We start from the raw sequence: 24,356 nt of genomic DNA, 5'->3' as shown, positions 1-24,356 counted from the left end.
CCACGTGACATATGACATCATTATCATTATAAGATTCTACAGGAGGCACTGCTGCGGTGAAAATTTATTGGCAATCGGACCAATGGTTGCAGACAAAAGCATACTAGTTTGGTGCGGACAAACAGACACAGACAGACAGACAAACAAAAGGACCCAAATGCAATAGCCTCTCCTCTGGCGAGGGTAATCAAATATCTACGTTTGCTTATTCATGGTTCTTTGTTTTTGAGGTAAATGGACACCTTGTGGCACAGAAAATGGCACAGAAGGTAAATGGCACAGAAAGGGCAGCAGGTGTAAGACCAGAAAGGTAGTAGAAGACAGAGGGGCCACTAACCTGTCTGCAATATGTGAATAACAGGCCCGTAGATTCTGCTTCGTCGTGGGAGATTCTCATTGCTTTGAAGGCCTTGGATTCAATGGCATAAAAATTAAAGGTATGAGGCAGGGGCACTAGCCCAAATGGGGAGAGCAGTATTCCATCGAGCTGTAGATGAAGGTCTTATAGGTTGTTAGACCTGAGAATTCCCAATCTGCAGCTGGCTTTGGAAACGAACTCCGATTAATGGCTGACAGGTAGGCCCAAAGGTTTGGGAGACTGAACCTTTTCAGGCGCCTTGTCGAGGAAGTAGATTGAGCGGTTTGCCAGACTTTCTTTTCAGAGAGACAGGGAGAGTGTGATTTATCCTTGGTTGAAAGACATGTTCCAAGTGCTGGACTAGCTCCTGATTTTATCAAAGTCCGCAGAGAGGGAGGAGGCTGCTGCCTGTCCACCTGAAGGATAAGGGATACTATGGCAGTAGGTGGAGTCGTCAGCAAAATTACGATGGTTTATCAGAGAATCAGAAAGATTGTTTATGAAGACAAAGAGAAGGACTCGTCCCAAAACTGCTTTGGGTGCACTGCAGCCTCGCCAGGGAAAGGAAATGAAAGGTTCCTATTGAGTGCCGCATGCTGACTACGAGAGTGGATGACGTCACCGAGCCATGGGTGGAGGTAGCATTTTATGCCATAAGCTTGAGAGTTTGGAGAAGACGTTGTGGTTCCAGACAATCATATGCTCAATATATTGTTACGTTTATGGGGGTAGAATGGTAGATGAAGGAATCCCATAGTAAAGGTAGGACTGTATAATTATAGCATGGACCGTGGACGTGTAGGAGAAATCTCGATAAACAGTAAGTAGGAAACTGTAGCTTGAGGTTGTTTATGTGTCTTCACACGAGGGGTGAGGCAGTGCTAATTAGTTAGGGATTATGTTGGTTTTCCCCAGTTTGTGATTTTCCCTCTGTAATTTCCCCTAACGTTTTACATTTACCATGGCCGGCTATGAAAACCTCCGTTTAACAACAACTGCCGACAGAAACCGAGCAGAGCCGATCGGATGAAGCCCCGCCCACATTAACACTTGCGGCAAAAGGCCACGCCCCCGGAGTGGTACGATGGGCGTAGAAGAGCAGAGCCGGCAGGCCACTCCACCTGAGTGACGAGGGCCGTGGCTGACGTCAGCGAGAAGCTTCGAGAGCTGAGAGAGAGCTTGTTGAAAGAGACGCTGGCCATTGTGTGCGTTGGTTTATTTGTGTGTGTGCTTTTGCTAAGAAAGAGGAGGTTTTGGGCGGTGGGCTCTACCAGTTAGCTGAAGGCTGCACTGTTCGGCCATTGTGACAGGTGGAGAAGCGAGAGGGCCGTCTTCACAACTCGCCTCACGTTCGTAGCGCCGTCGAGCTCGCTGTTGAGCGCGCCGCCGCCACCATCTTGTGCTGGGTTCCCGACGGAGGGACATCAAGCTCTGAGCCTCGGCCCCAGTTGCCAACCTCGCACAGGAACCCGTGAGGCCAGAGCTAAGTGCCGGAACTGAAAAGGAAACATTTTATTTTTATGCCCCCTTGTCTGTTTTTGAGTCCTGGTGTGGAGGTACCTCAATTAGAATTTTAGTTTTACCTCAGCCTTCATTTTCATTCTTTGATTTATTTTTATGTATACCATTAAAACGCTTATTTCTGAAGTTTGTAATCTTCTCTCCAGCTATTGCTCCTGTCGCCCTAAGATATGTGTGATACTATGTAGTTATGACTAACCCTTCCATATAAGCATACCTATGTCTCCAAATGTTTATAAGTGTGGAATAAAAGCTGAAAATCAGTGAAAAGTTTTGAATAACCCGCGCCATTTTGTTTTACGCACAGTGAGACGCTGCACTTGATACCGAGGAGGAGAAGAAGAAGACGTTCTGATGTGTGCCGGACGCGCAGCGACTCGAGAGGCATGTTACGCCTTTTAATACAAATATAAATGCGATCAGAAATGTAAAGGGGATACTTACCAGTAACCACACTATAAGAGACAATACTGCAGTTGAATACAAAGCGATATTCAAGAGATCCGCCAGAATGAATGTTGGTGCCAACTGACACAATTATTTTGAAAGGAAGCGGAAAGGAAGAGGAAGGGCAAGTTAGTTTGTATGAACATAAACACTATTTATGCCCGTGATTTTCACGGGTTACCGCTAGTTAAATAATTATTGTTGAATTTACTGTCGTATTTACTTGTTTGTGGTTTTGGAGTAAATCCTTGTGTTCCATTCAGGAAAACGCTTCACCTTCTGTCATTCCGCACGTGACAAAAATACCACTATTTTTCGGGCTGTCGCCTCAGGAGTAAAACTATCTCAGCTATCCATCATCCAGCGGTCTTAATCGCTGGTGACACGATAATATGTTCAGAGAGACAGCCCTGAGCTCTTATCAGAGATTCTGACCTCTCCATCCATTGTTGGCAAATGATAGTTCGAACAGAGCAGAAAGTCGAAATACAATAGCAGTGGAGTAGGTTTTTAACAATGCGGGTATTGACGTTGCCCCGGCCCATCGTAAAGCTGAATTTCAGGTTTTCTGACACTTCTCCACCTGATAAATGCGAGAAATATTGATAAATGTGTCGAGGAGCAGTTGGTGGGGTAGTGGAGGGACAGAGGATAGGTCGGAGAGATTTGGAAGCATACACAGAACGATGACATTTGGCCTTCTCATGAGCAGTTAGCTAATGCAGGAGCATATCGATACATTACTAACATAATTGCCTTCGCCAATTTTCCTCGTCGACGAATGGACGCTGCTCCCACAACACGTTGACACAGCGACGCCGAAGTCCTGGATACCACTGTTCCAGGCTCCTATGCCGATCACCCTCCGTAAATTTCGGGATTTACAGACATTGAAAGACGTGATGCCTGTAGAAAACCAACGTTTCTACGATGAACTCCCTCATACCGAGGCATAGACTTTATTCAAAAATAATGATTTAAAAAAAAAATTTGCTGCAAACATTTCCTTGTCGTTTCAACTTAGTTGAAAATTAATTTACCTTCGCTGATTTTGAGACCGCTTGTGTGCTCAGCGCAATTTGTCAACTTGCCTTCGCCGATTTTGAGATTACTTTTGTGCATTAGGCAATTTTTGTCACCCGTCGCACCGCGGAGCGAAAGGGGGCTATGGTTTTCCCCTCCGTCCGTGTGTGCGGGCGTGCTTGCGTACGTGCGTGCTTGCGTGCGTACGTGCGTGCTTGCATGCGTAAGCGAAGGACCGAATTCTAATTTGATGTGTGGGTGCAACCCACGTCAAAATCCAAGATGGCCGCCACCATGTATGTCTGATGCCATGCATGTCTGAACATTGTGAGCGGAATATCTTGAAAAATAAGCGAAGTTTCAACTTCTAATCTGGTGTGTGGGTGTATCTCGGCATAAGGAAGAACGCTATTGAAAATTGGTGTAGTGAAAGTCAAATCCACAACATTGTCCCAATAATAGGTTGAATTAAAATTCGATCTCTGGCAACATCCTGTAAAAATACGATCATGCAATATATCAGGATTATATAATCAAGGAGAAGTCCAGCAATTATCAATCAGTACAAGCAAGCCTGGATCATCTAAATATGCGCACCATTCGAGTCTACGCTGTCACAGATTAAATGTCACAGGAGTGATCCGGAGCGATGACTGGTCCGAGTTCTTATAGACGCCTCAGTGATTGGAGAGAGCATAACACCTGGGTTCAACTTCGATACAATTTCATTACAATTGGGTCGCCACGTCAAAATCCAAGATGGCCACCACCATATATATGTCTGAACCTTGTGAGCGAAATATCTTGAAAAAATAAACGAACTACTAACTTCTAATCTGGTGTGTGGGTGTATCTAGGCATGAGGAAGGACGCTATTGAAAATTGGGTCGCCATGTCAAAATCCAAGATGGCCGCCACCATATATATGTCTGAACCTTGTGAGCGAAATATCTTGAAAAATAAACGAACTTCTAACTTCTAATTTGGTGTGTGGGGGTGTATCTACGCATAAGGAAGAACGCTATTGAAAATTGGGTCTCCACGTCAAAATCCAAGATGGCCGCCTTGCGTCTTCCACTTTGTCAACTCGCATCACTTCACCGACGGGGGACCGAGGCGTAACGCTCGTTGGAAAACTTGTATTTCATGATGTATGTGATAATACAAGATCATGTTCGACATTTCACCCCATCAGGAAGCGAACAATGTAATAAAATCATCAAAAATCGACTTTTCTAAATTTCGTGACCTTGTGACTTTGACTTTGGGGCGAAAAAAAAAAATCGAAAATCGAAAAAATCGAAAATGAAAAAAAAAAATCAATTCTCAAAATCCCATTGTGTACAATAGACTGAAATGTGGATTTGATCGCTGCAAAGTCTCTTTGGAACCTCACTTGTGTTGGTTATCAACGTGGCCACTGGCCACGCAATTAATGCACATTTCTGAACACACCAATCTTGCTTTCCTGCTTCCACAATTCCTTCCTGCACCCTGCTTCACATGCACAGGTGACAAAGTTAATAAGTTTCTGGAGAACAGCAGCTTGGTCTATGGCAATCGGAATTGGTGTATGATCATGAGCTTGCCATCCCCACTCTGGGAGATAATTTGTGTCTCAACCATTCCTGGATGTACACTGTATGAATGCTGATTGGCTACAGCACTTGTCGGTGGGATGCTGGTAAGTTGAAAGGTTCCACTCGGTGATGCAGATGATCGCCATCCAAAAAAAAAAAAATCGAATCGGGAATTGTTTTTGACTGCTGACCAAGGACTTCATCATCGTTTCCAGAGCACTTTTTGCTGTTTTCTGCAGCTGTCTAAAAAGAACTCGCTGGCTGAGCGCTGGTCATTCTGCTGCTCCGACCTTCCTGATTGCACTGCTGTAAACTTCTCCAACGTGTTGCAGATGGGGACACGTAGTGGGAAGACATGCACCCATTTTGTCAGTGTGCTATCCGTCATTCCACGACCACGTGTCATCCAACGAGATGTTTGCAATAGCCACATGAGGAAATGCTTGATGGTTTGGTCAGAGAATACTCCATCCCAGAACTTCTCTGATCGCTGAATTGTAAAGTCGCCCCTCTTTGTGAACTGGTCAAATTCCTATGCATCCTGTGTGGAAGATCCATAGTTTGTTGGATATACAGTCGTGGCCAAAAATATTGGCACCCTTGCACTTTTTTCAAATAACTCACAATTTTCTCTAAAAAATAAGTTGAAATTGATGAAAGTATTTGGTCTCCATAATTCTTTATTTCACTGTTAATATTACAGAACGTTTGTTTTTGATTCAGACCTTAATATATCCTTTTAAATCAGAAAAGAAAAATAAATTGCATTGACAAAATTATTGACACCCTCGACTTAATATTAGGTAGCACGGCCTTTGGACAAAATAACTGCAGTCAAGCGCTTCCGAAAGCCATCAATGAGCTTCCTACACTTCTCTACTGGCAGTTTGGCCCACTCTTCTTGCGCAAACTGCTCCAGCTCTCCCAGATTTGAAGGGTGCCTTCTCCCAACTGTGGTTTTCAGATCTCCCCACAGGTGTTCAATGGGATTTAGATCTGGACTCTTTGCTGGCCACTTCAGGACAATCCAGCGTTTTGTCTTGAACCATTTCTGGGTGTTTTTTGAAGTGTGTTTGGGGTCATTGTACTGCTGCAAGACCCATGACATTCGCCAGAGACCCAGCCTTCTGACGCTGGGTTGAACATTGCGCTCTAAAATGCCTTGGTTATCTCCTGATTTAATGATGCCATGCACACTTTCAAGGCACCCAGTGCCAGAGGCAGCACAGCAACCCCAAACATCACTGAACCTCCTCCATGTTTGATTAAGGAAGGTGTTCTTTTCTTTGAAGGCTTCATTTTGTTTTCTGTAAACATAGAGATGATGTGCTTTACCAAAAAGCTCTAATTTGGTCTCATCTGTCCAAAGGACATTCTCCCAGAAGGATTTTGGCTTGTTCAGGTGTGTTTTGGAAAGCTCCAGTCAGGCTTTCTTATGTCTCTCAGCAGTGGGGTCCTCCTGGGTTTCCTACCATAGATCGCCTACCCTTTCATTGATCTCCGACACATAGGTCTCCTACCCTTTCATTGAGTTGGCGACGGATGGTGCTAGTTGAAACTGACGTACCTTGTGTCTTAAGGTTAGCTTGAATCTGTTTGGCAGTTGATTGAGGTGCTTTCTTTACCATTCAAACAATCCTTCGCTGCAATCTTCGATCAAGTTTTATCTTGCGGCCACATCCAGGGAGGTTGGCTACAGTGCCATGGGCCTTAAACTTCCTGATAACATTGTGTACGGTGGACACAGGAACATCAAGGTCTCTGGAGATGGGCTTGTAGCCTTGAGATTGTCCAATTCAATGCTTGGCTACAATCTTGTGTCTGACCTCCTCAGGCAATTCTCTGGTTTTCTTTCTTTTCTCCATGCTCATTGTGGTACACATCATGACACAAAACAGCAGAATGACTCCTTTTCTCCATTCAAACTGGTTGAGTGAGTGATTTTTATATTGCAGGCACCTGCAACTCACCACAGGTGAGTTCAATACCAAAGTAAAGGAGAGTCACCTGCTTGAAATCTAATTATTTCTCACAACTTCTAAAAGTTGCCAATAATATTGTCCAGACCATTTTAGGATTTCTGTGTGGAATAAGCTAAGATTTAGTAATTTTTCAGCCTTTTTTGTTTTGTTCCTCTGCAAACAAAAGAAATACATATGTGGATCCCAAAAGATTTTTTTATTTCAACAATTTTCTGGAAGAAATGGTGCATTATTTGAAAAAGTGCAAGGGTGGCAATATTTTTGGCCACGACAGTACAAATGGGCTGGCTTGGCCTAAGCATGATGCCCTGCTGCATGGAAATGGGGCAGTATTTGACAAAAAAAAAAAAAAACCAACTTTAGAGGCCACTTTCCCCCGCAAAGCAGGGGTTGGCCTTTTTCAGGCACCGTGGTTGTTGTTTTTGTTGGTCCCCTTTTTGAAGCAATGTTTTACGGCCGGATGCCCTTCCTGCCACCAACCCTGTTTGTCGCCTTTTACGACAAACAGGGAATTACCAGTGAACTGGTACTCAATTAGCCGACCTCGGAAGGATGACAGGCTGAGTCAACCCCCCTGGCGTTAATTCAGCGATCGACCGGGATTCGAACCCAGGATCCTAGGATCCTAAGCTGGCACCCTAGCCGCTAAGCCAACACCAGGCTACACAACACTAAGCCAACACAACACCAGATACAGTAAATATAGAGTTACCTGTTTTCTCAGCCCGTATGAATATACGCGTGAGAGATTATGATGATGATTATTATTATTATTATTATTTTTGTATACATAATCGAGGCTCGTGAATGAGCTAACATTTATCACACAAACAAATCAAACAGACAAACAAACAAAGTATATAAAAATGGGAGCGGTAGACAAGATGGGGAGAGAAGGGGTAGCACATAAACACAACATTTGAGAGCAGGGACATCAGGAATGTGTGGGAGGGAGAGGGCTTGGGGGGAGGCGGCGTGGGTATGGGGGGGGGGGGGGCGTGGGGGTGGGAGAAGTATATAAACACAAGGACACCAAGGACTTCCAGGTAAAAAGTTGGTATTTCAAAAAAGTGGATTTGGGGTGAAATTAGCGGGGGTAGAAAAGATCAAGGTTTTGGATGGGGGAAGATAAGAGATGGTGGTGAACAGCTGTTTTAAAGACCTGGAGGGAGGAGTGGGATTGAAGAGAGTGAGGGAGTTTGTTCCAGAGGCGGGAGAAAAGAGGAATGAAGGAGTGAAGGTGAGCAGTGAGTCTTGATTTTGGCAGTTTAACCATAAGAGGGTTGCAGGCAGATCTTGTGCAGACCTGTAGGAATATTTGCGGGACAGAGCCCAGAGAGAGCAGGAGGAGCAAGGCCGGAGAGGAGTCGGTAGAAGACAGAAAGACCACCAACCTGCCTGCGGTGAGTAAGTGAAAGGCCCTCGGAGGTAGCTTCATCACGGGAGATTCCAATGATTCTGAACGCTTTGGTTTCAACAGTGTGAAGACGAGCTAGGTGTGAGGCAGGAGCACCAGCCCAGAGGGGAGAGCAGTATTCCATTGAGATGCTTGTTTATCGTACCAAATCCAGTTTTGCTGTCCTGGTCATGCTGGCAACACGTTTCAGAGATAATGTTGCTGACTTGTTTGACACACTCTTCATGAACTATTTTATCAAGATGCCACTCCTGATCAAGTTGCGACTTGTGCAGTGTTTCAATCATTCCTTGTGAATTTCATCCATCCAACCCGGTGTTTGAAGCAATATTTTTGTGAGTGCTTTCTGGGTTAGGATAGGTTTCTGGTTAGGTTTCTGGGTTTCTCGGTTTCTCCATAATCTGACTTCCGGTCCCTCGGGCGACGAGGCTTGCTTCGATCTCTCCACGGCATCGAAGTTTGAGTGTTTTCCCATTCGTGTCTTTGTCGGGTTTCCGCTGGTTGTATTGTTGTGTGTGTGTTGTTGTGTGTTTCTGTTTAGTTTTGGTTTTGTGGTTGTTGCGGATTTGTGTGTGATTGGTCGTTTTTTATTCGCGCGTCGTGCGTGGCCGTCTTTCCGGGCTCCCTTCCCCCCCGTCGGTGTTTTGTGAGTGTAAGTTCTTTCCTTCATAGTATTTGCTTTTTTCTTTGATTTTCTTTTCTCCCCCCTGCCTCTCGCCGGCATCTTACCCTTTGTCCGGCGTTTTTAAAAACAGGACAAACGGATAGACAAAGAATTCTATATTGATTCTTTCTCTCCTCCCGGACACGTGCTTGTTCGCTCTCCTCCTCGTCTCGACTTGTGCCCCGCCCCCTGTATCTCGTTTTTCTTCCACCTCTGCTCCTTCTTTCTCAAACCTACGTTCTCGCTTGGAGACTTTTCCCAGATTGTTTTTCATGGTTATCATGGTTCTGTTTGGATATTGTTGGAATATGTTTAAACCGCAGCCGTGATACTGACGCCGCCCTCCCCCCCCCCCCCCACCAGAATTTCCATGTTTTAAACGTTTCCCAGTGTGTACCCTGGTCAGAATAGGTACACCGTATCCCTGCGTGTCGTAAGAGATGACTAAGAGGGTTGGCGTCAGGAAGGGCATCCAGCCATAAAAAACATTGCCTCAAAAAGAGAACCATGACAATTACAAGTACATATGGGCAGGGTGCAGCCCGAAGTGGAGATCGGTTTCTGAGGTTTGGGACATGGAATGTAGGGACAATGACGGGGAGATCAGGAGAAGTGGTGGAAGTATTGGTCAGAAGAAGAGTGGACATATGTTGTGTGCAGGAGACAAGATGGAAGGGAAGTGGTGTGAGAATGGTGAAGGGTAGGCAGGGACAGAAATACAAGTTTGTGTGGCAAGGGTGCCTGGAGGGCGTGAATGGTGTTGGTGTCCTGTTTTCTGAGGAGTTTGTAGACAGTGTGGTGAGTGTGACTAGAGTGAGTGATAGGTTGATGATGGTGAAAATGATGATTGGAAAGCTCTTGGTGAACGTCATCTCGGGATATGTTCCGCAGGTTGGTCGAAGCGATGAGGAGAAGGACAAGTTCTGGTGTGCGATAGAGAAGCTGATGGAAAACGTGAAAGATGAGGAAGTTGTTGTGGTGGGAGGAGACCTGAATGGACATGTGGGAAGGAGTATGGATGGTTTTGAGGGAGTTCATGGGGGTTACGGACATGGTGTGAGAAATGGAGAAGGTGAAAGGATTTTGGAGTTTGCTGATGGAGCTGATTTGTTCATTTGTAATACTCAGTTCCAGAAAGAGGATAATAAGCTTGTTACATACACGTCAGGTGGGTCGACGACAACCGTTGACTACCTGATGGTGCGTCGGCGAGATAGGGGGCACCTCCGGGACACAAAGGTGATCCCGGGGGAGGAGGCTGTTTCACAGCACCACTTGGTTGTCTGCGACATAAGGGTGAAAGGTGCGAGGAGAGCTCGGCGGGTGAAGTACCAACCGAGAATGAAGGTGTGGAGGTTGAAAGAGGTGACAGTAAGGGAGGCATTAAAAGAGAGGCTGAGTAGGGTAGAAGATGATGTGGTTGAGCTTGAAAGTGGTTGGATGTCAATGAAAGCTAGTCTGTTGGGAGCCGTTGGTGAGGTATGTGGATGGACAAAAGGACCACCGAGGCACTCGGAAACATGGTGGTGGGATGATGAAGTTGGAAAGAGGATTGACGAGAAGAGGAAGAAGTTCAAGGAGTGGCAGAAGGCGAAGGGTATGGGAGCAGAAACAGCAGAGCATGAAAGTTATAAGGCAGCCAGGAAGGCTGCAAAGAAAGAGGTAGCAAAGGCGCAGGAGGCATGTAGGAAAATGTTCGGAGAACGCTTGGATTCGGAAGAGGGTCAGAAAGCAGTATTCAGGATTGCAAAGCAGATAGCGAAAGAGAGGTGTGATGTGATGGGGGTGAGTTGCTTGAAGGATGAAGTGGGACAAATTGTTGTCGACCCAGATGGAATTAAAGGAAGATGGAAAAGATATATGGAAATGCTGTTGAATACAGAGAATGAATGGGATGGCAACATAGAGAGTAACCCAGTTTTAGGACCGGCAGAGAAGATAACTGAGAAGGAAGTTGAGGAAGCGATAAAAGCAATGAAGAGTGGAAAAGCCGGAGGGCCAATGGGAGTTGTGGGAGATATGTTGAAGGCAGCAGGAAGTTGGGGTGTGAAGAGAATGACAGAGATCTGTAATCTGGTGGTGAAAGAAGGCCGCATTCCAGTGGATTGGGAACTGCGTACCCTCGTCCCTCTATACAAGGGGAAAGGTGACCCTCTGGAGTGTGGCTCGTGCCAAGCGATAAAGTTATTGGAGCATGGAATGAAGGTATTGGAAAGGGTGTTGGAGAGGAGGATAAGGAAGAAAGTGAAGATCGACGAAATGCAGTTTGGATTTATGCCAGGAAGAGGAATGACAGACGCGCTTTTCATTGTGAGGCAGTTGCAGGAGAAGTACATGGAGAAGAGGAAGAAGTTGTTTTTTGGGTTTGTTGATCTGGAGAAAGCATTCGATAGGGTTCCACGCAAAGTATTGACATGGGCATTGAGGAAGTTAGGAGTGGAGGAATGGTTGATCAGAGTAGTGATGGCAATGTACAAAAGAGCGCGCACAGCTGTAAGGACGAAGGACGGGAACTGTGGTGAGTTTGAGGTGAAGGTAGGAGTGCATCAGGGGTCCGTACTAAGTCCACTACTATTTGTAGCTGTGATGGAGGTGCTGGCTCAGAACGTAAAGGAGGGTTTACCGTGGGAGTTGTTGTATGCAGATGATCTGGTGTTGATTGCGGAAAGTATGGATGGACTGAAGGAAAAGATGAACAAGTGGAAGGAATGTATGGAGACAAAAGGTCTGAAGGTGAATATCGGAAAGACGAAGGTGATGGCAAGTGGTAAAGCATGTGGTGGGGTGGAAAGAACTGGGAAGTGGCCGTGTGCTGTGTGCAGGAAGGGTGTCGGAGTGAACTCCATTCAATGTACAATGTGCGCTGAGTGGGTTCATCAAAAATGTAGTGGTCTGAGAGGGTCATTAACCAGTGTGGCAGCTACATTCAAATGTAAGGTGTGCACAGAGGGAGCTGCAGATGGAGGAAATGTTGAGTTGGATCTTGGAGACGGCATGAAGCTGGAAGGTGTGAAAACATTTTGCTACCTCAGAGACATGCTGAATGGAGAAGGTGGATCAGACTCGGCAACGGTTGCTCGAGTGAGATGTGCATGGAAGAAGTTTCGGGAACTGAGTGGCGTGCTGATGAGGAGGGGAGTGTCGCTGAAGCTGAAGGGAAAGGTGTATGCTGCATGTGTGAGAAGTGTTATGATTTATGGGAGCGAGACATGGGTAATGGTTTCGCTCTTTCACGAGCCTCGATCTTGTATACAAAAAAAAAAAAAAAAAAAAAAAAAAAAATGAACGTAGAGCAGCAACGAAGGCTGGAAAGGGTGGAAATGCGAATGGTTCGATGGATGTGCGGAGTATCGTTGAGAGAGAGGAAGACAAATGATGAATTGCGAAAGATGATGGGAATATTGCCTGTGATTGATGCTGTGAAGAGGAACAGGTTGAGATGGTTTGGTCATGTGTTGAGGAAGGATGAAAGTGACTGGTTGAGAAGAGTAATGGAAATTAATGTAGAAGGAAGTTGAGGACGGGGAAGACCGAGAAAGACTTGGCTAAAGATGGTGGAAGAAGAAATGCGGGCAAGGGGGTTAACAAGGAGAGATGCAGAAAATAGGGCAAAAATGGAGAAGATTGTCATGGGGACCGCAAGGCTAAACCCCGCTCTCGCAGGGAAAATGGCCTTAAAATGCATGTTGTTTCTGGGTTAGGAAATGGGTGCGCAAAGCACGTGAGTTGCGTGCCCACATGTCATGCGCACAACCGAGTCCTTTGCCTACGCTCATTCCCACAGTTATTCAAGCTACTACCACACATGCCATTCCCAGTGGAACCCATGTAAGACATGAGTAAGTGGAAGCCACCAGGTCGAATGAAAATGTTTCCAAATTCCTCTGATGCTGCCACAATCTCTGCTGCTGCAATATGGAGAGGCTTATCGAATGTTACAAGACAAGTGTTTTTTCTTAAGTTTTTTCTGAAGTCTTTTCTCAAGTCTCAAGTGAGTCTTCCCTGTTTTCACACTCCTTTTGGGCAAAGTGCAAGGCAGTATAAATGGTACTGGGTTTGGTGGGATCTAAATTGATGAAAGGAAGCACTTTCACTCGAAGTTTGTCAAAAACACCGCCTCTCATTGCTACCAGCGTATAGCCACTCCATGACGGCCGAGGAGTAACCTCGACAACATATCCCACATGCCAGAGTATATCCAATGCATTAGCCAACTTGAGTGCTTGTCATTTATCAGAAGCTGCTGAGACATCAGTGATAGTGATAGGTTGAAGACTTGAAATGGAAACATTACCATAAGCAGCCAACAGTTTCAGCAGACGGAATGTTCAAGGTGCATTTCATTGGTGTATGGCTATCTGTATAACCAGCTGGCATCACATCTGAAACCACCAATACTGTGAAATGTGCTATGCCCATCGGGTGTGTGAACATTAAAGACAGCGTTGTCAAAGACAAACTGAACAAAGCCAGGTAGGTCATATGAAGGTATTTCGCCAGATATCACGGCATATTCGTATCTCCGCTCTTATCGGTGGTTGACCCAACAGTCCAAGCTGATGAAGATGCGCAAGTTTGCAGGATGTGTATTTCCAATATACTGGCATCGAACCCGTCGCTTTGCTGACAGTCGTTTAACAACATGAGTCGTATATGTTACAGTACAGCAGTCGTTCACAAACTCCCCCCTCCCCCCCTCAATCCCACAGCCCCCGGGCCACTTGAAAATTGATGAGGGTCTCGACGGACCACTTAATAAACTCCTCTTTGTTTTGTTCTACAAATCAAAGCAGATGACCTATATTTTAATATCAGTCGTCTTAGCTTTCTAATGCAATGGATGTGCCTTTTTAATTAATATATTTATTTTTAGCAAAGCTCTCGGAAGTTGGGTCCTAATGTTTGCCAACTATTGCCTTAGGTCAGCTTCAGCATTCATCCTGCTTCTGTCTCTCGCACAGGTAGGTAGTAGCAAATGGCATCATAAAACGCACTGCTTTGTCTGCAAGTTATGGGTACTCTCCAATTCTTTGAATCCAAAACTCAAATAGGGAATGGCTTTCATGTCTGACCTTAATGTTTCCTCACAAGAAAGCTCCAAGAAGCACTCTTGTGCCTTATTGGAAAAACCAGCAGGCAGCTCACTGATTTCAATCCCAAAAGAATTACGTGTCCAGTTGTTTGCTTCGTATTCCACTGGAAAGTAATCTTCCAATTGTATATTTTGAGCATCAAGATGTTCTTTCTTCTATGTCTTTAAAAAAAACAGGTTTTTTTTGGGCAAGAACCATCTAATATTGCAGGGCCAAGTGCAGATATCCTCAATTGTTCCACAACTATTCTGCAGACCATCTCTGACCAGTGGTGGTCCGTGGACCACAGATTGGGAACCACTGCAGCACAGTAATAGTTTATTGATGGTGAATACTTGCAATTGTTTTTATTCCAGAAATATTTTGTTTACTGTTAACAACCCAGTGTTAAATTAAGTAATATGCACACCTATTCACCAAAAAACAATATTATTAATTTGTTTTGTTTCCAGGTACCAGATGTCACTGTATTTCTTTCCCCAAGTTTCAAAATGCAATTCTCATTGAGTCATGAATAGTAAATACACCACCGTAAAGGCTTAGCGCTAGACATAATACCGTAATGACGTCCCAGACGTAACACCGTCTTACTCCACCACCATCTTACTAAATCTGTCATCTCGACGCTGAGCATCTGGCATTGAGACCGTCACCTATGGATGTCGATAGTCATATATATGGGTTATGTTGTTCAACATGCCTTGAGTGAAGCGATGGGATGGGTTGAGTGCTGAGAGCTGTCTGTTGAGGCCTAGCACCAGACGTAACGCTGTAATGAAGCCCCAGCAAAAAGAGCGTAACAGAGGCGGGACAGGCGGACAGATAAATCCAGCTACTTTAATATACAGATGTAAAGTGTGATGCAAGTAGCAAAAGCAAAACGAATGACTATACAGAGTCGAGGCTCATGAAAGAGCTAACATTTATCAAACAAACAAATCAAACAAACAAGCAAACAAAGTATATAAAAAGGGGAGCGGTCGACAAGATGGGGAGAGAAGGGGAGGAAGCACACAAACACAACCTTTGAGAGCAGGGACATCGGGAGATGTTTTTGGAGGGAGAGGGCCTGGGGGGAGGCAGGATAGGTATAAAACGCAAGGACACCAAGGACTTCCAGGAAAGAAGTCAAAAGTCACCTCAAAAAAGTGGATTTGGGGTGAAATTAGCAGGGGTAGAAAAGATCAAGGTTTTGGATTGGGGAAGATAAGAGATGGTTGTGAACAGCCGTTTTAAAGACCTGGAGGGAGGAGTGGGATTGAAGAGAGTGAGGGAGTTTGTTCCAGAGGTGGGAGAAAAGAGGAGTGAAGGTGAGCAGAGAGTCTTGATTTTGGCAGTTTAACCATAAGAGGGTTGCAGGCAGATCTTGTGCGACCTGCAGGAATATTTGGGGGACAGAGCTCAGAGAGAGCTGGGGGAGCAAGGCCGGAGAGGAGTCGGTAGAAGACAGAAAGACCACCAACCTGCCTGCGGTGATTAAGTGAAAGGCCCTCGGAGATAGCGTCATCGCGGGAGATTCCAATGTTTCTGAACGCTTTGGTTTCAACAGCGTGAAGACGAGCTAGGTGTGAGGCAGGAGCACCAGCCCAGAGGGGAGAGCAGTACTCCATTGAGCTGCGGATGAAAGCCTTGTATGTGGTGAGGAGCTCAGGTGTGCCAAGGAAGGACTTCGCACGACGGAGGATGCCCAGTCGGCTTGCCACAATTACAGTGAGAGCTATTGCAGAACATCCTGTTTATAATAGATTGATTTCTGTCCTTGATGATATTTCGCCTCAGCAACTACAAGATCGATAGTATGACATACACGGGCCTTTTTCAGAATCTTCCCCCACCTCCGCCCCATTGTTTTTTTATGCTCAGGCTCAGGGACACGCAGTACAAGTGTCCCTAAATCCAACTGTTCTAACTGCAGCTGCAGACTTCCTGCGCTTGACTGCTAATTTCACGTTGGCACTGGCATGCTCGGTACAGAACGTGCAATCCCGCTGAAGGTCGAACTCAATTTCAGAAGAAGAACTCAACTTTTTGTTTTCCAGTCGTGGGTGTTCAAAGAGAATAATTTTTCCTTTTTTCTGATTTGATACTGCTCGGTCATGTGGACTGTTTTCAGCATCCTGTATGCAGTATGAGAGGCGATGCCATTTCCATATTCTGCTCGAGTTCATTGCGTGCTATGCTTGCAGACAAAAGAGTTTGGAGACCTTTAGGGCTAACTGTTAACACAGCACTAGAACAAAGATCCTCATTACAAGTCATACACTGGTACTGCTCTGCTCCATTGCTGCTAAGGAAAAACACAGTTGAATGCTATGAATGTATGAGCCAATACATGACAAATAGCTATGTTGTGTGGTACAAACTGGCGGTATTTCTCTCTCTCTTTCTCTCTCTAGTGTACCATACTCTTCACAGAGTGTCGGTGCTGTCGAAGCAGCTTCATGAGCAAGGGTTATACTGAGTGGTTTGCCATTGCCTTCCCAGCAGTAGTTAAGCAATTTGGCCATGGGGCCGGCGATAGCTCGCCCTCTCTGCGTAAAGTACACTGTGGGCGTGTGGGGGTCTTTAATGTCTACCAACTAATGCCGGCAGACGGGACACTTGCTTAACAGCCATCTGAGGGACAGCACACACATTGTTAAATCACCCATCTTGTGAAACACGGGGATGACAGTTTATAGTTGTCGGGATTCTAACCCACGCTAGTCAGCTTCGAGGTGAGGGTACATACCTCTCGGCCATCCTGCCAGCCCTATGGTATGTAATCAACTGTTAAATATCAAGTCTATACTGTATGTCAATTTTTTTTTTTGTTATTTTGGGAAGTTGGGAGTTTTCCAAATTTGTACATTTTCCTGTGAAAGTACAAAATCGTTATTATACATTACTAGGGCATGCCCGTACTATATATAAGCTAGGACGTGCCCGTACGTGGGTGCCCGTTCCTTGCCAAAAAAAAAAAAAAAAAAAAATTTGTGTAGGGGTGTGTGTGTGTAAACATCCTAGGGCGTGCCCGTACGTGGGTGCAAAAAAACATGCGTGCAAACAACAACAACAAAAAAAAACTTTGAAACCACGTGGCAGTAACGACCACAGAACCCCCCCCCCCCTCTATTTACATGAATGGTTTGGTCCATTCGCAACGACCACAGAACCCCCCCCTCTATTTACATGCAATGGTTTGGTCCAAAGCGAACGGCTTGCAGTGTTTGGTAAAGAAATCGCCATAGCTCGGTAAGTACTTGTCCGATTAATATGAAACCTTGAAAAGGCACATCCTCGGGTCCCCAGCAATATACCTGGCAAGTTTCAAGTATATCGGACCCGTGGTTGTCGAGAAACAGCGGTCACAGACAAACAAACAAACGTACAAACGTACAAACAAACAAACACACAGAGATTACTGGAATTATAGATAGATGCCTGCTGTGAAAAAAGCACACACAGGAACCTTAGGGACCTTGGATATGTTGTTTCTTATGATATTATAGAGCTTTCCTAAAAATATTTTATCCCACTGCTCTTGACTTGGGCTGATGGTGCTGTTTGAAGTGAGGGGAGGGATTGAATGGGGGAGCATACATCACAGACCTGACAAACGAGGCTCCACCAGGACTTTGAGGAAAGAGACAGGTTCTAAAGTTTAGCCTAGAAATTTGAGAAATATTTTTTAAACCTTCTCTATTTTTAGTGTTTCCCATTACTACTGCTGTTGCATTGGCCATTGCAGACATTGCTGGGCTGAAACAATTTGATAGTTGTAAGTGACAGGAATGCCAGCCTGCATGTGGCACCACAAGATAGTTACCATAATCCTCTGGGTTTGGTTAGCATGTAAGAACTGCAACAGGATTAACGTTTATATGCATTGTACATTCTTATCATCCTTTACAGTAATCACAAATGTAATACTCATGTGTGTGTGTCATGAGGTTTGCATTAATGATGGTTTAGAACATGGGTCGTTGGCTAGTGCATCATTTTATAATGATCCATCTTGAAATATAAAAGATTTGTATGATGACCTTGCATTGAGTTTTCCAGGATGGTTGTGTTTGGGATTGGAGTGTGATGCATGGTGGAATAAGCTTGTAACATTTTACCATTTGTTTTTCTGCAGTTTTGTGACGAGCACACTTTGAGATGCAGTCCTTCAGCGAGCAGTTGGGTCTGCCTGGCACCCAACCTGGAGTCCGGGACAGTTACCAGCATCCGAGCCAAACATACCGAGGGTTTGGACAGCAGCATCAACAGCAGTCGCCTTCTCCTTTACCAAGCTCAGCATCAGGAGAGTACTTTAACCCTCAACCACCCTACCATGGTTACTTCAACAATCTAGGAAACTATTATTACCCAGGAGCTAAGCCCACTAGCCAATTGCAACAGCAGCAGCAGCAACAACAGCAGCAGCAGCAGCAGCAGTCGACGAGTCTGTCTGGCTATGGCTTGAACTTGGACTCTGCTTTTCCTGGGCAATATAGCAGTGAAAGCATGGTACAGTGGCGAGGACCACGTTCCACTCCTTTGTCCTTCCCTGTTTATGAACAGGATCGCTTTGGAGGCCCCTTTTCACCCCCACCACCATCCTTCCAGCCATCTTCTGGTGGTTCTTCAGTCAATCGGTCCCTGCAGCAGCAACATTCAGGTGGAACATTATCATTGGGTCCTCAGTCTCCATCCCCATCACCCCTATCTCAGCGCTCACCTCTTCCGCATCACCAGGCCACACCTCTTCCACACCACCAGGTCTCGCCTCTTCCGCACCACCAGGCCTCGCCTCTTCCGCACCACCAGGCCACACCTCTCCCACACCACCAGGCCACGCCTCTTCCGCACCATCAGGCCACTCCTATTCCTCACCACCAGCCCGGCCCTCATCCGCACCACTCAACATCTATACAACAGCATCTTGCGCAACCCAATGTGCAGTTGCAACAGCAGCAACAACCACAGCAGCCAGCATCTCCCCACTACAACCAGTCTGGATTGCCCTTTTCCCCTCATTATCAACCCCACAGCTCAACATCCTTCCCTACACAAAGTTACAGCCCAAAGTATCACTCTCTCTCTGTTGCACAGTATGACTCCCAAGTGTCAGGATTTTGTGGTGGATCTTTTGGCAGCTCTTCCACGCTATTCAACTATCAGCAGAGTACAGTACTTCAGGGCTTTGAACAACCATCATCACCCCAGAAACAGCAACAACAAATTGCTTCACAGGCTAATGCAACACTATCACAGACACCAAATCAGGTTGGTCTCTACACAAGCCTGGAACTCTCAGTGAAATCCCCATCACAATTCCACCACCAACCATTCAGTCCAGGCTCTGTTCCTTCCCCAGCTCTACAACCTGTTGGAAGGTCACCCTCGTATTCCTCAGCATCAGCTTCCTCTCCAGCCCTGCAAAGCCCTGATCCTGCTCACTTTCTTTCTGGTGGGATTCGTGGGCCCATGACCCAATTACTGCACTCTCCCAGCCCATCAGCCTCAATGGGTGGAGGCCAATACAAACCAATTCCTGGAGTTGAATGCCACGTAAGTGCAGAGCCAAGCAACTCTTTGGACATTGGGACAGAAAGGATTCAACCAAAATCTGCATCCATGGCTGGTCTAGATCGATTGGATGTACGTAGGTGTTTGGAAGCTCCTATAGATTCAGAACTCATTAGGCCAGAAAGGGAAATGCCCACTGCTTGTACACAGGAGAACAGCATGGCATTGAATTTGAAGGTTAGCCCTGGCTGTTTGGATGGCAGAAGTGCTGGAGATACTAGCACTGGTGTTGGAGATGTTTGTTCTCGACTTGATTCTATGAGCAGTCTGAATGCCCTGAGTTCCCAGGTGGAGAATATTCCAAAGACTGTACAACAGCTTCTGCTCTCAGAAGCACTGGCTTTGCACAGGAGAGGGGGCAAACGATCCCCTCGACGGGCTGATGCATCTCGTGAGCGTGGGAGCAGCACAGACTCTTCAGTTCGCAGCAGTTGCTCTTCCAGTCCCCTGGCGACAGAGAGACTACATGCCCTGGAAGAGGCTGACAGCGACAAGGAGTGCTTATCAAAGCAGAATGTGTCTCTTGCCCTTAAGAGTGAAAGCATGGATATCATCCCAACAGCATGGCCTGTTGAAACAACTAGAACTTGCAGTGTGATTTCTTCTGACATGTCATCAAAAGACTTTCTTTCTGATGATTCAAAGTCACATTCTCTGGCTTTTGCTGCCCATGATGAGATTAAAACCAAGCACATTATTGGGCCTGATGGAAACATCACAAGGGATATTGCTTCAAAACCTTGTCTAGATGTTGCTTCTGAGGATAGTTTCCTTGATAATCAGTGCGATACTATCAAAGATGAAGCTTCGAAAATTGCGAGCGATGTGACCCCATTTAAGTGCGTGCGTGTGATATCATCACCACTGGAAGCAAAAGATAATAAAGATCTGAGGTGGGCAGAACAGCATCTTGAAGACATGCCAGAAGCAAAATATGCTAGCAACGAGCAAATGAGGCATGTCCCTCAAGATTCGTCAGGAATGCTGCAGTCCAAGCTGGAAACTGATATTTGCAAAAGCCACACTGAAGCTGATTGTGATGCAAGTATCGTCAATGGAGATTCAGGTTCTGTCCATCAAAGAAGTAGCATTATTTCTGAAGTGATAGAAAATCCTATAGTGTTAATGAAAGGATCGAAGAGGGAAATTTCCAAGTGTCGTAAGCAAGAAGTAATCAACCTGCCAAATGAAGTAGGTGTTTTGGACACAAAGGGACCTGCTGTTCATGATTCTGTCTTGAAATTGACACCATTGTCGATCCCACCCACAAGCAATAGAAGATCCCTAAGGCCAAATAAAAAAACGTCAATTCACCGTGATCTCGATAGTAAGGCTGCATGCCATCAGAAACCCTTTACATGTACTGAAGGAGGTTCTGAAGCGTCTATGCAGTTGCAAAACTTTCCTTCAAACAGTAATCTTATTTGCAATGTCGATTCTTCCCATTTGCAATACCCAGGGGAAGTTTTACATGGAAGTAATAACATGGTTGGCCCTTTGAAAAAGTTGCCTGGTAGAAATGCCGGTCGCTTGCCGACCGGAACGGAGCGAAGGAGTTATATCCGTAAACCCAGTGATCCAGTCGTTTCTCGTCGAACCTCAGGAGCAAACACCAACTCTCCTTCTGTTCCAGGAAATGCTGCTCAGCGGCATGATGCAACAAATACAGCATCCTCCAGCACCCGCTTAGAAGAAATTGCTTCAGCCCGAGGCGTTACTGCAATGGCTCGACGAGCTGGGCGACAAGTTCCAGTTGTGACAGAGCGTAAACTCGTGAGAGAAACCACAGCAGTTTCTCGTGGCAGCAACCAATCAAGAGGCTTGTGCTCGGAACAGACGGTAAGAAGACGTAGGGCGAGCACAATGATGGAGGGAGATGTGAAAATTGACACGAGCTTACTTGTGTCTGCCACGTGTTCCTCATCACAGTCAAACAAGACTTTGGGAAACTTGATTTCAGAAGACTCTGTCCTTCATACAACCAGGAGCCCCCGACGCGTCGGGAATGTTGCATTCCTGCAAGGTGTGTCTGATGAAAACAGGCTACAACCTCATGGGAAAGAATGTGAAGAGAAGGTGAACTTTACCAGACCTAGCACAACAGATCATAGAATCCCACCTGTTGCTTTGAGTCACGTGCAAGAGCCTGTGTACAGGCAGCAGGGCAGTAGGCGGAAGCAGGTGCCCTCACTGAAGCAAGATGCCTCCTTGACCAAGAGATTGGAGGGTAAAATGGGAGAGGCAGTTCCTTGTCCTGCCAGAGTAAATACATATGATACAACTTCAAAAAGAAAAAGTAGAGAAAAGACTGAAGCAGCGGTGAAAAAACAGCGAATTGAGCTTGAACCAAACAACTTGATACAAGCAGAAGGTAATACAAAGAACTGCTCAAATGTAAATGTTAGACAGCCACTTTTTAATGCACCTAACCCTGGGAAGACTAAAATCTTGCCACCTCGGAAAAGTCGTGGCTTAAAGCTAGAGGAGATTGTTCAGAAGATTACATCTCCAAAACGGCTTGCTCCACCCAACATGTTGGAAGTTACCAACAACAGTGCTTCCTTGGAAGAACTGTTGACAGGCAATTCCGATGTGTCAGAGGAGCAAAGTTCAGTGGGAAAAGAAAGAAAGCCCCCACGCTGTTCTCCTGATAGTTTGTTCACCACATCAGGTGAAAATGGTGGAAGTGTGATTCAAGGAGTTTCCGTTTCTCTTGAAAACAGAGACCTGGGAAGGGTTGCTTACCCAACATGCCAAGCATTGTCCTTGGATGGGAAGTTAAAACAGGAGACCAAGGTTACCACAAGGATTCCATCATTATCGAAGGATAATTTCCTTACTTTGCTCAAACCTAATCTCCCCAAGCCCATTTGTTCCTTGCTTCCAATATCTGCTTCTGTAACCACTGGTCGTCCTGAAAATGAACATGCATTATCCTCGCCATCACATCGGTCACAACTGTCTGTTGGCAGAAACCACACCCCTGCCTTAACCTCTGTCTATACCCGACCATCTTCACGTGGTACCACAGCGAGGCTTTGCAATAAAGCACCAGCTGTGCAAACCTCACCATCGAATCACACTGGCCGGTTGCGCCCTGTAGGTCCATCTCCAGGGAGTATGAGGGCTCCAGTTGTCGTCGTGCCCCAGGCAACCATGCCAACAGTGAGGTTTATTGATTTTCTTTTAGATAGCAAGGCCGGGGATACTTCCAATTCTGCAAGCAAGAGACCCACAAGTTCTCGAAAGGTTTCTTCTCCGTACATCCCAGCTTTGATGTCAAAAGTTGCCAATGTAAGCCCATCCATAAAGGCACTTCCTTCTAATGTTGTTCCAGTTGTTAGGGTGCCTGGTGTGCTTACAAAGGATGGTAAAGTGGACAATATTGCAACAGCACTACTGAATACCAGCCATTGCAAAACAAAAAACTTGTCTTCATCCTGCGCAGTAAAAGAGGTCAGTGTTATATCATCCCCAAGCAAGGATAGGAGGAAGAGAAGCAGGGGTTCTGGTCAAAAACGTGGTTCATTATCAAAGAAGCGTAATAGTCGATCTAAGAAGAGCTTGCTTATCATGGCGCAACCAGATGAACCTGAGATTCGGCTGAGGTCGCTATCACTGAAAAATGAAGAAAAACCTGAATCACGAGTGAAGTATTTCTCTCCTTATATAAGAATGCAGAACAACTGCCGAGAAAGCATAATTACTATTGTGAACAGTCAAGATGATGAACTGAAACTTGAGAAACCAAAGAGTGCTGTCAGGTCTGCCATACCCAAGCCAATGCCCCATGTTCTTCCCAGTTCGTCCTGCGTTGTCATTGCTCGTGTTGTGACAGATGCACCAAATAAAGGCCCTCTGGTTTGTTGCATCTGTGGCTTCTCAGCAAACTGGAAAGACCTGGGAGACATTTTTGGTCCATATTATCCACAAGGTTACTTACCTAGCAGGAAAAACAAACCAACTGATAAAGAGTGCGACTTGTCCAAGATTGTTGAGGAAAGGGTAGAGCGAGTCGAAGAGACCTCACATGAAATGCCGAGGAGCTGCCCTTCTGAGGCCGAAAATGAAAGCCGTGGCCGTCGAAGGTCAAGTTGTCAAGGCAGGATACGCAGGGACTTAAATAGTGCATGCCCACCAGGACGTGGGGGCCTGCGGGGTACACGTTGTCGCAAGCCGGCGTGTTACTGCTGCCGTGAGGGGCTGGAAGGGAGCGGTAGCAGCAGCACAGGGGCTGTTGATCCTCGAGGCCGTAAGACTAAAGGAGAGGGAGCCGCAAAAGAAGTGGGGGTGATTGTGTCCCCGGTGACAACTGCAGAGACAGGCCAACCTCCTGAGGTGCCTCTGGACTGCCAGGAATATTGGGTTCACTGTGCGTGTGCTGTATGGACCGGAGATGTGTTCCTCATTGCTGGGCGGCTCTACGGCCTCCAAGAAGCAGTAGAGATGGCGCAAGAGACGGTAAGCTTTGCAGGAAGGTGTGAGGTTGTCCGTTTTCAGCTTTGTTCAGTGCTGTGACCATGTCTGTTTGTGTGTTTGTTTTTCTAGTCATGTACCCGCTGTGGCCAGCCCGGAGCCTCGCTGGGCTGCAACTTCAAAGGTTGCTTGCAGCGATACCATTTTGTGTGTGCCAGCGAAGCAGGTTGGAGAGAATACTGCCTGTTGATGAGGCAACGCACGATTTTTAAAGTGCACGATTTTTAATGGCTGCCAGT

At 45.9% G+C, this 24,356-nt stretch overlaps 1 protein-coding gene across 3 annotated transcripts in view; it reads left to right on the top strand.

The window, feature by feature from the left end:
• LOC137426793 (uncharacterized) overlaps window positions 1-24,356 on the top strand; it is a 132,773-nt gene that overhangs the window by 48,555 nt on the left and 59,862 nt on the right. For all 3 annotated transcript variants that reach the window (XR_010984402.2, XR_010984403.2, XM_068115689.2), the window contains exons 3-4: window positions 18,206-24,102; window positions 24,190-24,283. Coding sequence is in view for 1 of the 3 variants with exons in the window: in XM_068115689.2 (XP_067971790.2) it covers window positions 18,229-24,102; window positions 24,190-24,283 (5,968 nt within the window). In the remaining 2 variants the exon portion in view is untranslated. The remainder of the gene's footprint in view (window positions 1-18,205; window positions 24,103-24,189; window positions 24,284-24,356) is intronic.

Source organism: Myxine glutinosa, chromosome 5 (assembly GCF_964187855.1).
Source record: "Myxine glutinosa chromosome 5, kmMyxGlut1.1, whole genome shotgun sequence".
NCBI classification, from domain to species: Eukaryota; Metazoa; Chordata; class Myxini; order Myxiniformes; family Myxinidae; genus Myxine; species Myxine glutinosa.
Note: the sequence above shows the minus strand (reverse complement) of the source record. Positions and strands in the feature narration are given on the sequence as shown.